We start from the raw sequence: 16,000 nt of genomic DNA on the forward strand, positions 1-16,000 counted from the left end.
GCTGACAGCGTTGCCATTGTTGATGACTGACAGCCCGTTGGACTGAGCTGCCCCGGCAGAGGACGACTCGCCGTTCTGTGCACCGTTTCGGCAGGACAGTTCTGAATCTGGGTCCTGTCCTGCCCCGTTAGCCTGCATGTTACCACGGCGTGTACAGGTGAGCGAATGACAACGGAAACGGGACACTGCGGGGGGATAATACCGGCACAGCCACCCACGGGCCCGCTGACCCAGATGCAGCCCCGGACTGCCCTCTTCCCCCTTGCGGCCGAGTCTCTCCGTGTTTAGTTTCGCAGCGCCGGCCGCGACGGTAAATCCGGTTCTTGACACGGAGGACGAAAGAAAGCGGGAGACCAGGGCTACTTGGACGGTCGCATCTTTGTGAATCCGGGAGGTATTCTGCGTTGTAGGCAGCGTTAAAGCCGCATTGGAGTTGTTGAGTACAGCTTGTTATTGTTAGTCTCAGACAGCTGCAGCCGTTTTTTGGCCGTACGCGGTGACGTCAGCGGAAATTCCTTCACGGCTGTCGTGTGCGTGCTGCGTCACCTGTAGGGGGCGCTGTTCCCGGCTACTTTTTGACTTAACATAAATAATAATAATAATAATAGTAATCTTTATTTTTCTATAACACTTTTCAAATCAACCTGTTTCATAAAAAATTTGCAATTCTTAAATCAGGCACATAAAACTAAGTCAATAAAAACAGAGCAGTTAAAAGGAAAAACAATAAAACACAATACAGTTAAAAACACAATTAAAATCTCGATAAAAGTATGTTTTAAGTAGCGATTTAAAAGATATCAGCTGACCTGATTTTCTCAGGCCCTGCCACTTTAAAAAATAAATAAATTCGAGCCAGTCCTGGCCTACAACAACATAAAATTTGGATTTAAGATAAGATAAGACATGTTTATTAATCCTACGTATGGGAAATTTCCTTGTCACAATAGCATGAAATTTGGCAAAAAAAAAAAATATATACAGAAAGACAGTGACAACTTCGACCGGGAAAAAGTTACCAAAAAAACACAAATACAAAATTTTGAAAAATATGTACAAAAAATATACAAAAAATAACAATACTCTGAAAAAATATAGAGAGAAAGAACTAGAACTATAAAGACATTCTGTATATACATTGTGGTGGTGGAATAAACTTTATTAATAAATAGTTGCTTAAACTTTGAAGAAAAAGTTTGAGAATGTTAGAGAACTGGATTTTTTATTAATACTTACCAAATACTTTTTCACACAAATGTAAATTTTCAAAAGCTATCGCACGTTTCACAAATTCTTACGCCTTTCGTGTCTTTCTGTTAATTTGACCCCAGAAAGAAGCATAGGATAGACTGTCTCCCTTTTAATTTAGTTATTTTATTTACTTATCTACGTACTTATTCATTATTGACTTTTTTTTTTTATTATTACTTTCAGTGTCTGAATACTATATGTGTGTACGGAAGAGGATTAGTGTCACTGTAAAAAAAGAAACAAAAAAAAAGAAACAATAAAGTCAGAAATCTGAGAATAAAGTCAGAACCAAAAAGAATTTATTTTGTATGATTATTTCTGGGCAGCACAGTGGTGTGGTGGTTAGCACTGACGCCTCACATCAAGTAGGTTCTAGGTTTGAATCCATTGGCCGACTGGTTCCTTTCTATGTGGAGTTTGCATGTTCTCCGTGTCTGCGTTTGTTCTCTCCAGGTACTCCAGCTTCCTCCCACCGTCCAAAGACATGCTCATTAGGTTCATTGGTGATACAATTGGCTGTAGGTGTGAGTGTGAATGTTAGCCCTGTGATAGACTGGAGACCTGTCCAGGCTGTACCCCGCCTCTCGCCCAATGACAGCTGGGATAGACTCCAGCCCCCCAGCGAACCTTCAGAGGTCAAGCGGTTGCAGTGTTCTCTCTCCCTTTCCATATCTATATTTGAAAAGCAGAAGTACAACAAGCTCCCAAATCAAAGAAATGCAGAAACAGTGATCTCAGAGCTACAACCTTTGCACTTAAATAACAGCTGACGTGTTTGACTGATTCACCAGCTGCTGCTCTCGATGACGCCTTTATTCTGCAGCTTTCATCGGCTGTGTGGAAATTACAACACGGAGGCTCGCCTTTGTTAGATTTCTTTTTAATCAACTCACCTTATGATGACAAAACAACTGAAAAGAAAGGGGGTGCACTGAGTGAAAAATACTTCAACTTAAAACAGGGACCGGGGTAAACTCCTCAGAACAGGCTAAGTAGACCTACAGAATGTCTAATTCAATCCACAAAAAACTGTGAGGTGGAATCAAAGTCTGAACAGTAAGAAGAACCACAGGATTGAATCGTCTCGTTGAATTTTGATGCCATCAGCCCGTCCAGCTGGCGCGGGCCTTCCAGATGGACTTGCAGTGTTTTTGAGTCGGTAGATAGCTCAAAAAAATAAAAAATAAATAAAAATTGTTGCAACCAAAACCGTTATCCAAAGTGCTTTTTTTTTTTTTGTTCCCCAATCCTGAGATTCTTTCAAAAATACAATTCAGCAAACAGCTGAGGTCCATGTTATGGCTTTTTTTTAAATATTTTTTTAATTTTTTTACATCTAAAGCCATTCCTTCCTTCATCATTGGCACTTTCACATCCAAGTAAGAAAAAAAACAAACATAAACCAATGTCTTTTGTCATTTCTAATAAATAAATCAGACCAATAACACTATCTAAATTCTATGTACAATGAAAACATGTTCAGTCCTCTTCCCTTTTTTAATCTTTTTTTTTAAATAGAACAAAACATTACAATATAAAAATATGAATTAAAGGACTGATTGAACCTTTCCTTACGAGAGGAGAGCGTCGGCTTTGTAGAAGAAGAAACTATTGCACTTTCATCCCTTTCTACAGAGACACTAACGGGGCTTTTACAATCAGCAGAGGGAGGAGCCGCCGTGGCTCCTAAAACACGTCCCATCGAAATAAACACACACATGCAGTACGCCTGCTTCCTGACAGGTGCTCGGCCTCCGTCGCTGCTGTCGTGTCGGAATTCTTGAACATCCAAAATACAAACTAGAGGGAGGCAAAGTCCCCAAATGCAATCAGAGTCGCGTCGTGGCCTCAGTATCTGCATGTTTCGGTGCAGCCTTGTTCCCCACCCACCTCCTTATACACACTTAATTTGGTGTAAGTGACACAAGTGTTTTTAAACTACAAGTGAACCCTGGCACATTTTTCTTTTGGCGTGTTGATTTAGGGATTAGCACTTCCACATTATTTCCACTTTGGGTAGAGGTACCGAAATGACTCAGATTTGGGTTAGACCTGCAGAGGCTGTGAGAGAGCAACAAGGATTAAAGTTCTCTCACCCGCTTATTCAGCACATGCACGACCCCCCTGTGCACGTCCCCTGCTGCACATATCTTGAGTTCATGCTGGACCAGGCAGGACTCTACATGACTGAGCAAGCAGAAACTAAAAAAAGACGGGACAGATGACACCGGGCCATGATGCACTACAAAAGAGAGACTCAATGCCCACCTCGTATTACCGCGAAATCTGCATCTGAATATCATAGGAAACACATTTCACATCTAGAGGTGGTCTGCCTCGCACTGTTATCAGATCTCAAACAGACGGCGGTCACCTAACTGCCTGTCAAGTGTTCCTACATTTTAATTTCCAGTTTCTATCGCCGTTGCTAGACAGTGCTGTCAAAGCAAACTGTAAACTTGCTGCAGAAGGTCAGTCGGCGCAGTTGAGATTTGACCACAGCGTAGGCAGAGTTCATGATCGTTAATTACAAATGCCAGTGTCTCAAAATCAGAATACAGCTTCGTATGGCATGTTAATACCAGGCGGTCATAATTACACCATTATTATTATTATTTTTTTTTTTACATCATTAAATAAACTTTTCAGTTCACATAAAAGGTCCTGTGTTGCCCCTAACAGCCACATCTTCCACACAGCCACCATGCAGTTAAAGAAAACTGGAGACTTCATCCTTTTTGGGTTTCTGAACATAAGCACTGACTAGGATAACTGCTGAGATCACGTGCCACAGTCACCAATCACCCCACGTTGCTAATAATCGTCCCAATAAACTTTCCCAATGCGGTTGTCTGCACTGTTGGACACTTGTTTTCAGATCTCAGCTATTAACCGTACAGAATTTATGAACAGAGCTACAAAAATCAAACCCAACACACGATAAACTTGAATTCTACTCTCACAGTAGCGTGAAAGAACTGCTAAAATTACCCCCTGACTTTAGAAACCTTTAACTAAGTTACATGGTGATCACAGCTGTGATAGGCACTTGCATCAATCCACTGTCAGTGTGAAGAATATTTTCTACCATGGTTCATCTCTTCCTCTCTTACAACATCTATTCTTCTTCTTTTTCTTCTTCTTCTTCTTCTTCGAGGCACAAAGCCAGCGTCGCAGTGCGCTGCTCCGGGTTCAGGAGCCGCGGGAGGAGCCGCACTGACACATCGCACCTCCTCCCACATCAGAATTAAGGAGAACAAATATTTCAACTGTGGAAAAATACTCTATGAGTAATACAAACCCATGACTACACATGACCAGCAGCAGGTGGCAGATCAGTCTGTATTGTCACACTCTGTCCTCTCATTGGTTCACTTCCAAAGTCCTCCTCCTCCTCCTCCTCCTCCTCATCAGAGACAGAAAATCTGAATTTGTATCAGTCTGTTATGGGTTTCCTTACATGGAAGTGTTTTCGTAAATTCTGAGAAATCTCAAAATTTAGGCTGGGTGTGCCTAAATAGTGTTTATTAGTGGAGGAAATGACACCACAACTAGTGTTTTGCAGAAATGTTTATGTGCTGTGTGTGTTCTCCCACTCTTTTTTGTTTATATTCAAGCCATCTTTTGCCAGGATTAAAATGCTCGACCCTGCACTTTTAAATTAGTATTAAGACTTAGTTTTAGGATTAGGTTTAAGTTTGGGTTATTCAGCTGTGATGGTTAGGTTTAAGGTAAAGGACTGAGGAACGTGGGACCTCCTGATTTCACAGGCACATCTCTTTAAAAGGCTTTGTCTCAAAGTCCTGCACAGCCGGACACAAAAGGGGCACTTTTAGATTTATCACCGTGTCCAGGTTTTGTGCTGCAAGATCAGAAAAGCTGCAGCTAAAGATAGAATTTGGTGTTAAATGTTCTTGGGGAAAACGCCACAAAATACCGGATTTGTGCAGGGAAGTAGCTTCTTACTTGATTTTGTTTGACAGATCTGCAACGTGACTCACAAATGGAGGCTGTTTTCATTTGCAGGACACACTGTCAGGGTTGGAGAGAACAATCGAGAAACAATGTGAAAGCTATGGCTACGGGCTGCAAGTCTCAGGTACAGCTTACCAGAACTATCTGCATGATCCGTTGCCACTGTAAGGTAGGAAGGGGGTCAAGTTTTTGATTTGTCTGTTTCTCAATCTGTTCAGAAATTTACTAATAAGTCAGGTGAAAGGCAAATTTCAAATTCCCTTTCAATCCTGTTTTTCTGTAAAATAATTTCTTAACATTGCGCCGAAGTACATCATTGACAAACAGCTGCTCCTAAATGATGCCACTTGAGTCCATTCCGTCTAGACTTGCATTTATGTTGTGAACTTTGATTTACAGTATATGGGTCATTTAACCTTACACTGTGTCTGTATCTGCATGTCTGATGCTCTTGACTATTTTTGGTGCGATAAGTTTCTAATCGTTTCAGTTATTATCCACGTTTTTGCAATTTGTGACATTTATGACATTCAAAATCAAAATACAATCTGCACTGGCATCTGTATCTCTCCATAGGTAGGGAATACATGTTGTATGAAGTGCATCAACAGTGTTTTAATTTGACCTGTCATGTCCAGGCATCTCAGCAGTTTTAAGCAAATGGCTTCTCATTCCGTAAACCCTCTCCTCCGCCCCCGTCTGCATTTCACACACACTAGATGTTATTAGTGGGAGTGGGAGTGTGCGTAGTGTATGTGTGTGTGCGCCTGTGTGTGTGTATGTTGCAGCCCTTAGCTGTCCACCACCTGGTGTGGCAGAGTGACAGAGGAGCCGTTGATAAATGAGCCTTGTTTGTCTCTTCCCTTCAGAAAATAAGTGAGCAGCTCCCCTTTCCCCTTCACAAAGATGGGGCCCCTTCTCACGAAGCGGAAGCCGTACTCCCTCAGGATGTTGTAGCAGTCCTCCACCACCTGGGGGCGACACACGCAAAACAATTCAGTGCTTTCGGACGGTTAATTAGACAATCACATCACATTCATCCACTCATTCTTCATGTTTGTTTTAAATTGGATATGATAAAAAGCTACTGCTACACATTATTTCCTCTTGATTTATTTGCACAATGACACAAAAATGTCTAAATAAATGCATTAATAAATGTGCTTTCATGAAATTAGATTAGATTCAACTTTATTGTCATTGCATATAGTGCTTACACAATGAAATGCAGTTTGGCGTCTAACCAGAAGTGCAAAAAGTGCAAAATTAACCCAGTAATAGCTATGACTATTGTACTAGCTATGAGTGTTGCATTAAGTATTTTACAATAATATTTATAAAAATAATGTAATACTAATACATAGAATCAGTATATGCAGTATACCCACACATATATACGCATACACATGCACATAAACACACCCATATACAGATATAAACATGAACGTGTCTGTAAATATAGGAATATATATAATTAAGTGAGTATGTTTAGTTATTATATTCACATGTATAGTGTTGTGAGGTGTCTGAAAATACAGATACAATTACTCTTACAACACATCGGCTTAAACATAACCAAGATAAGTTTAAAGTGTTTTATCTCAGACTTTATAATAATCTTAAACCCTCTTTAAAGTGCTGCATAAATATTGTTTAAACAGCGTTGAGTCAAGAGCTGTACCTGAATGTTTCCCATCACCCCCGTGGACTCCATGCGACTGGCCACATTCACAGTGTTGCCCCAAATATCATAGTGGGGTTTGCGGGCACCGATCACTCCTGCAAGCACCCCTCCCTTATTCAGGCCTGGAGGAGACATGTGACGTGAGACGGTTACGACAGGTGAGGATGACCGCAGAGGTCTGAGGAGGACTGTTAACTGAAACATATCAGTACTCCTGTGGAAGGTAACAGTCGTAACACTCTTTAGTGATGGTTTTGTGACCTTTTCCAGCCTGATGGTCAATAACAACTCTTTTTCTGAGCTCCTTAGGAAGCTCCTTTGTCCATTTAGTCATACACTTCCACAAATATGAGCCGTGGAGATCAGACTGTGACGAATCCCTGTTTTTTTGTTTGTTTTTTTTTTAAAACAAAGCGGGGCATTGAACGACACCTGAGTCTCATTTCATTTATTGGAAACACTTCCCGAGCTGTTAGCTTTCTAACCCAAACCAGTCACTTACCAATGCGTAGCATGAAGTTGTTGAATGACTGGTAGTTGATGTTCATGAGTGTGACCTTCATGGCCAGAGCAAAGTCTGCCAGGTCTGCCAGGTGCTGCCAGCGCTCTCTGTCAGACGGCTCCTCCTTCTGTCGGACAAGATAAAAATAAAAACAAAAATGTGACACACTGGAGATGATAAATTGTGACGACTCTACAGCAGAGGTGCCAAACTCATTTAGGTACCCTTATATACTCCGATTTTATCTCAAGGAGGCCGGATCAGTGACATAACAGCATAATAATCTATAAATAAAGACGACTCCAAATTTAGATTCAGTGCAAAAAAAGAAAATTTTTACAACCTGAAATACTTTAAGAAAAATAAGACCAATTTCGGTGCATTGCTACCATCTGCTGTTTAGTTCTAGTCCAACTGCCATTCCAAGTTTGTCCACTAGGGGTCACACTGTTTTAGTAAGTCCGTCTAAGTCTTGTTAACCAGTGTGACCCCTAGTGGGCAAATTTGGAATGGCAGTTTGTTATCAGCGTTATACAAAATTTACAGTTTATGTCTTCAGTGTTATTCCTGCACTTTGCAAATTCATTTTGCAGCCCAGACTGGTCCCTCTGGCGGGTCCCCGGGCCGTCTGTTTGACACCCCTGCTCTACCCCGTACTATGATGTCCAGTAATCACTAACGATTGTGTCAGCTTCTGTTATGGCGAACCTGAACCTCACTACTTCACTGGGCTGCACAACTATAAGTGGGTGAATAAATATCTTGAAAGCCAGAGACGTTCATACGACCCATACAGACCTTCATGCAGCTGTAGCCGTTGCTGATGTCTGGGGTGACACCTGATGCTGCCATGTAGGTGCTGCCAATGGTCTTGATTTTTGTGATACAGCGGAACTGAGGCTCATCCAGCAGCTGGCGTGAACACAGGTGACAAGATTACATTCACACACATTCACTAAAAAAGCACATACTGTACCCTGGTTTATAGACTGACTGAGAAGCAAGACAATGACTTATTTTAATCTCTGTTAAAGGAGACGTATTGGAAATAATTAGGGGTCTCCTTAACTAAGAATGAGGAAAAAAAAGCAGCTTACACTATCAAAGTCTGAGATGATCTCGTTGAGAAATCGTAAGCATTCAATGCCTCCGTTATTGATGCTTTCTTCTGTGTAAAAGTCAGAAAAGTTGGGGATTGAGGCAAACATGACTCCAATCTCATCATAGGACTGGCTGTACAACTCCTGGAATAGAACAGACCTTTATTATTGTTATATCATATCAGTAAGGTGGAGAGCAAGGCAAGTGTTGAATATACGATGTAATATTGACACATAGTTAATGTTACAAGTAAAAACCATAGACTGTATATAAATATGGACAATGCGTCTCCACTTCCTTGTATTGGCCAAACTGGTGCTATTTTCCCGGGGATACGGGCGGCGCCAATCTTGTGACTTTGGAGCCAGAGTCTGATTAGTACGGTCCGAGAGTGGAGCCACACGAAGTCGCAATATCGATGACCCAACCACTCGTCTACCAGACTCACTTGCGTTTTCGTTTAATTAATACTGCACTCTGCTCTACCTCCACCAGTTACAAAACGAAACGAAAATTGACACTTGAACATGCATCAACATTATATTAACTACATAAAGTGACTCAAAACATCTTTGAAAAAAAATTATTTGATGTCTATTTTCGTGTTTTAGTTTGGCGCAAGCCCTACCCGCTAACATGGAGGGGGTGGAGCTTATGACATATACTGCAGCCAGCCACCAGGGGGAGCTCTACTTGCTTTGACTTCACTTTCTCCATATTTATACAGTCTATGGTAAAAACACAACAAGATATAACCTATAGAGTAATAGAGTAGCCGAAGTGTTCATATTCATGCAAGCTGAAGTACATTTTTTTTGGACACTGATACAATTTAAGCTGTTTACCAAAATATATCCAAACCTTTGTTATATAATGAATAAGGGCTTAAAGTGCAGACTCTCTCCTTTAATCTTTAATATGTACAGCAGCTCCTTTTCCAAGATAAAGATGGCATTTGTGTATGATTGCAGGATGGAGGTGAGTATATCATCATTCAAGTCTAACATAAAGAGAAGGACAGCAATAGTTCAACATGATCTGAAGCGTTCAACATCATCCGTAAAACACGTAGGGACGGCACGGAGCTACAAATCTTCCAATGGCACTGGAAGAACTTAATGAACTATCCTGTTACAAAACATTTTATGTATAACCTGAAACCTTTTAAGAAGTGCAATTTCAGGCCACGGAGCAAATTGGATCCTCTGGTGGGCCCGTATGTTTGACACGCCTGGTTTAGACCCTTTTACGACTGGGTGTGTGGCCGTATTCAGAATAATACTCTCATCTAGCTCATGTGAAACAGTACACACCTGTCTTCACCTGAAGTGAAGTGTTCTTGTAGGACTTTTCTTCTGGGTTACATGCTACCATGGGTTATTTGGAGTTTCTTGTTTCACACTGGTTTTAATTGCCATTGCATAGGTTGCACTTTTTTTAAAATAAATGCTCTGATATGGTTTAACAGACAGAAGCCGACCAAAAAAAAACTCGAGTGATATATTGTCCGCTCAGATTCAGGCAAATTAACCAACACTGATTGGACTGTATTTTAGTCGAGATGGCCAATGAATCCTCTGAACAATGTGCACCAGGTGTGTGTGTGTGTGTAAATGCAAATTGACTATGCAAGTGCAAGGTTGTGATTGGTGGAATAAGTCTGCATGTGGTTTGAACGTGCAGATAAGGAAGGAGATTGGCGTAGCGCACGCCACATCTGCTCACAGCTGACTGGCATCCGGACAATGCAACGAATATCTTTATTTATGATTATGTTAATGTCTCCTGATTCTCTAGTCACATTTCAGCCCCTGAAAACATGGGCTCAGCTGTTTAAGATGAAAGTCCACACTTAAAGCTCATATTATTACCTCTTAAATACGTTTCGATAAACAGCCAAAATGAACGAAAACTGCATCAGTGTCCAAAACGAACTGGATCTCTCTTACAAACGGTGAGTCTGCTCTATCTGATCCTCTTACTTCATCCCTTTTCTTGGAGCCCAAGAAGTGTCGAGCCACGTGCTCAGGAAGCATGTTTGTCACCAGCGCTTCGTTCCAGCGCCTCATCTCATACACCTTTTCTTTCTGTTCGTGGACCTCAATCTTCCACAGGAAAAGGGTGCGGGCGAGCTTCTCCACCTGCAGGAAGCCATGAGGACTGATGTTAGGATTTGACCAGTATACGTCGTCAGGATTTGACAACACACACGAGTCTATGTTATAGGGAGAGATAAAGTGCAATAATTCTAGTGTAATAACCTTCTGTGTACTTTTATATATGTATAGTTTTACAAAGTGCGTATATTTTTGATAATATTTAGTATTTATTTCTCCTTTTTGCTCTTTACTACTTAAAATGTTGACTCAGGGAACTTTGCACAAGTAATCAAATGTACCTGTACTTTCTTGTACCTGTGCAAATGACAATAAAGTCTATTCTATTCTATTATTTTCAGCTGGATTAACCTATACTTTAAATGTACTTCTGCAGGTAATTGTCAATTTACTATAAATACTTGTCGGTCCATCTCACGAATAATCCACTCTGTGATTCTGCCCTGCACATGACTTTTAAACATCAGTTGTTGTTTTACTGTTAATACAGTTAGTACATTATTACAGGGCGTTCATGCATAAGCCTCATTTGGAACCATCTATCGATATTAATCACATACACATGTCATCTTGTCATTAATTGCTTGAAATTGCTGTATCACGGGGGTGGAATGATTTTCCTGAGGCGATCAGGTCAGCTGACTCTCTTTTAATTAAATGGCTAATTAAAAACGCACTTTTATCTCAGAGCCTCTCTTGGTTTTAACTTGAGCTCTAAGTGAGTTTTAATTGAGATTTTATTTAATTTCATTATCATACTTCTGTGCGTTTCATTGTTTTTCTTTTAATTGTTCCGTTTTTAGCAAGTTAGTTTTAGGTACCCGTTTTTAAAACTGCAGATTCTTATGTCTTACTTTTATTATTATGATTATCTAAATGCTATTTTCTTTATTTTATGTTTCAGACCCTGGCTTTAAGCCTGTTTGACTCAGTTTGGTCACTAACACTAGTCCAAAAAAAAGGGAACAATACTTCCCCTTGAGCATCTCATTATTTTTTTTTGCCATTTTGCCATTAAAGCCGTTTTATTTGGAGTTTTTTTAACCACAAAATTTATTCCGAACCCCGTAGTGTTTGTTCCAAATGACAAAGAAAATGAGTTTTGTGTGCAGCATGGATTTCAGAGCTGTAAATTATTTAGGGTAGGAGGAATGCTAGAGGATACCTAAACATCTGAGTCACAAGCGTAACCATAAAATGTGCAGCTGCATCCTTTCCTAACATGACATCTATTACATTATTAAGACTTGGTATTTTCTGCAGTAAATGCATCAATTATCTACTTACGTGTCTGGAGAAATAATAGAAGCTGACCATCATAATGAAGATCATAACTGTCATTGTGAACTTGGAGGGCACCAGGTATGATCTGCAGAGAAAGAACATCGACATGCTGGAAATTTCGGCAACAGTGCTTGTGTTTAAAAATCCAACACTGCGATCCTTTCATTATAAAGGATGATTCTGATTCATTTCACCCTTGCATATTTCCCACTAATGTGGTTATGTGGAGCCACAGTGACGACACTGATGGGAAATGTGCTTCTGGAAGATGTTGGTAATTCGATAAAGTGAGTCGGCCAAGATCCCAGGTGACGAATTTTCCCGCTTACTTTCAGACTATTAGACTTGTTTGTGTAAAAATCTTATTTTGTCTTTGAAAAGTGGCAGTTTTTTGTCATCCTACATATCCACAATGGTGGAAAACACGAGCATTTTAAAATAAACAAGAATTATTTGTGTCAAACACACACTGACATGAAACTGAAACTTCAGAATCCTAAATATCCAGATGTGTCATGACTCACCTGTAGTCCTGGAAGCGGGCCACGTCATAGCGGTCGAAGATGTCCTTCCAGCTGTAGATGTTGACGATGCCCGTGGCCACCGTGATGAGCAGCATCAGCGTGAGCTTGACCATGTGACTGACCTGAACCAGCATGGTGGTGGCCATGAGCGCCAGCACGGCGATGTAGCTGTAGTATTTTGGGTTGTTCAGGCAACCTTCGAGGCTGGACAAGGTCAAGGAGGAAGAGGAAGAGGAAGAGGAGGGACCCACTGTGGTGCTGCCTGAGTCTGGGGCTTGAGGCAGACAACTCAGCTAGACGAAGAAGAAACACGATGTCTCATCAGTTGTGCTGTTATTTCTAATGGCACTTTATGGTCTATGCTAAGCTAAGTTTTTCACATTTTTTTTTTGTCTTACTTCCTGGCTATCGTTTTCTCTAACCTAAATATTCTGCTCACTAAAAACTGGCTGCACAGAGAGGGGCTCACCATATCCACGATGTCAGCCACGGTGAGTATGAAGATGGCCGCCATGGCCCAGGTGTTACGAGCCCACCGGGTGTGATCGATCCAGGTGGAGAAAGACACCAGCTTCTTGGGAAAGACCTAAAACACACAAACAACATTTTTAATTTTTAATTGTTTTTATTTTGTCATACTTGAACTTTTCCTGCTTTTATAAAATCAAAATGTCTGCAGTGAAAACAACGTTTAGACACGCGTGCCTCCGTATTCACAGAAATGATTCTGCTGACATTGTGATATTTGATGTAATACTGATGAGAGCTGAAGAGCCCCAAGCAGTTTTTTATTTATTTATTCTTATATATATATATATTTTTTTTTTTTTTTTTACAGTGACCCTGCATTTTCTCAGTCCATGTGACTGACATGAGCTTATTAGAGGCTGTGGCAGCAGACGTCAATAAATGGTCTGCCTGCTCGTACAGACGCATCTGAATTTCCATGACGGGGTAGAATCAGAAGCAGTGCTCCATGACAACAGCTGAACACATTTAAAACAAAAACACTAGGCATAGACTAGTATTCACTGATATACAGGCATAACATTATGACCACCTTCCTAATATTGTGTAGGTCTCCCTTGTGTATTCAAAACAGTTGTGAGAATGGACTTCTGAGGGTGTCCTGTGTTGTCTGGCAACAGAATGTTGTCCCCTTTGAGGGGAGGGACCTCTGTGAATCATTCCACAGATACTTGATCAGTTTGAGATCTAGTGAATTTGGAGGCCAGGTCAACACCTTGTGATGTTCTTCATGTTTTTTTTAAGTTGTTCCTAAAGTGTTTTTGTGGCTGCATCCTGCTGTGGATGGCTGCTGCCATCAAGGAGTGTCATTGCTATGGGGTGGGGGGGTGTCTGGTCTGGTCTAGGTGGGTGCTACATGTCTAAGTAATATCCACATGAATGAATGAAATTGCCACAGAGCTAGTATATTATCAACGAATGTGCTTCCAAGTTCTCTCTGTTTTGAAGCAGTCTAGTCGTTTCTCCCAAACCGGCAGCAGCGTGAACAAAAAGCGGTGTGCAAGTGTGTTGGAACTCACTCTAGGGAAGATGGCAGCCAGAGAACAGATTGTCAGGACGAGCAGCAGGACCTCTCCTACTGCAAAGGTGATGTAGTTCGCAATCAACCTGTTGCACAGCAAATGAACACAGAGAAAATTACTGCGAGCGACCAGTAAGTACATAACAATACATTAAACAGTAATGTTATAGTAGCTGGGCAGAAGATGTGTATAGAAATGTGAGTTTGCAATTGTCTTCTTGTGCTCTGCAGGTGAGTGGAATAAAAGGAAACTGCTCTCTGGCATGGCGAACTGACCAGGGGTCTATGAGCGCCTCCATAACTGCAGTGAAAAGCAGGACCACGCAGGAGCAGCAGAAGGCAGCTCCACTCTGTTTCTCCTTCTCTACGGAATAACGAGTCTCCAGGTCTGGATCCACGAACCTGAGGGAGAGCTTGTTGGTGTGCTTCCCCTTCAGGCTGTTGAGACACAAGAAGTTCAGGAGTTACAACAAACGTACTGGTAATCACATAAAGATACCTGGTAGCAAGAGAGTGAACCCCTGGATGGTTTCAATGGTTAGGGACAAAGCTGTGCATGCACTGGCAAGGGTGATTTTTTTTTTTCTCAAGGCAAATACATCAATCAGGCACAACATTATGACCACCTTCCTAATATTGTGTAGGTCTCCCTTGTGCCTCCAAAACAGCTGAGACTCATCAAATAATGGACATGGGCCTTCTGAGGGTCTCCTGTGGTGTCTGGCAACAGAATGTTGTTAGTGGGGGCCTTTGAGGAGAGGGGCCTCTGTGGATCATCCCATAGATACTTGATCAGTTTGGGATCTAGTGAATTTGGAGGCCAGGTCAACACCTTGTGCTGTTCTTCATGTTTTAAAGCATTTTTGTGTGTGTGCCTGTGTCAGGCTGCATCCTGCTGTGGATGGCTGCTGCCATCAAGGAGTGTCATTGCTATGGGGTGGGGGGTACCTGGTCTGGTCTAGGTGGGTGCTACATGTCTAAGTAACATCCACATGAATGAATGCCAGGTCCAAAAGTTTCCCAGCAGAACATTGTATTGTCACAAGATGGTCAATGTTATTTACTTCACCTGTCAGTAGTCATAATGTTGTGGTTGATCAGTGTAAGTAGTAGGTAGTGCAGGCACACAACTCTGTTCTCCGTAGCCTCTGTATCTTTTACAAATATGGTGAAGGTTGTGCTCTGACAACCACTAACATAAACTACACATCACTGAGTCCCTCATCCAGGATGAAGTACCGCTTTACGGTCAACTCACGCTTGAACCGTCTCTCTCTCGAGCAGAGCCTCGTTGAGCAGTTTGTTGAGCTCCTGTTCGTTCTCCTGAGCATCGATCACCCTCTCGGCCAGGTCCCGCAGCCGCAGCCTCCGGCGAGGGTTAGGGAAAGACGGATTCACCACCTGTGGTCCAACAAAGACAAAAGGTTGGAGGATGGAACGACCACATACTGTGACACTCAGAATTTTCTACATTTCTGCATAAAGATGGATCAAAACATCAGTGGAAATTTCACACAAGATCCCAGCTGTCATCCGGTGAGAGGCGGGGTACACCCTGGACAGGTCTCCTGTCTATCTCAGGGCTAACACAGAGAGACAGACAACCATTCACACTCACACCTATGGCCAATTTAGAATCACCAATGAACCTAACCAGCATGTCTTTGGACAGTGGGAGGAAGCTGGAGAACCTGGAGAGAACCCACGCAGACACAGGCAGAACATGCAAACTCCACATTTTAGAGAGAACCGTCTTTGTCCTCGTCACTCTGGGATAAAAGCTATTGTTTTCCATCTTTAATCAAGAGTTGGCAACAAGTCATTAAAAGAGAATTCACATTTAGGTTCATATTTTTGCTCTAATAAATGTGAATGGGATCAGGAGTCTAACAGCGGTTGGTTGGTTGTTTACCCTTGTGTCAAGTTCTTCTGGTTCCTCCGGTGTCGTGCAGGCTGTATTGACGCTGCCGTTACATTCTGTGGTGTTGATTAACAGTGGGGAGTTTCCATTGG

At 41.6% G+C, this 16,000-nt stretch overlaps 1 protein-coding gene across 1 annotated transcript; it reads right to left on the reverse strand.

Moving 5' to 3' along the window:
* Positions 1 to 4,691: 4,691 nt before the first annotated feature.
* Positions 4,692 to 15,995, reverse strand: LOC311509859 (adenylate cyclase type 3-like; the record flags this gene model as incomplete). The annotated part of the gene is made up of 13 exons (XM_084575298.1): positions 4,692 to 6,197; positions 6,908 to 7,032; positions 7,413 to 7,539; positions 8,211 to 8,324; positions 8,510 to 8,656; positions 10,496 to 10,654; positions 11,918 to 11,999; positions 12,439 to 12,731; positions 12,908 to 13,024; positions 13,986 to 14,073; positions 14,264 to 14,425; positions 15,246 to 15,388; positions 15,900 to 15,995. Coding segments are annotated over 13 exons (1,833 nt in total), but the record flags the coding sequence as incomplete, so codon positions are not given.
* Positions 15,996 to 16,000: the final 5 nt, after the last annotated feature.

Source organism: Chelon labrosus, assembly GCF_963514085.1.
Source record: "Chelon labrosus genome assembly, contig: SCAFFOLD_288, whole genome shotgun sequence".
Taxonomy (NCBI): domain Eukaryota; kingdom Metazoa; phylum Chordata; class Actinopteri; order Mugiliformes; family Mugilidae; genus Chelon; species Chelon labrosus.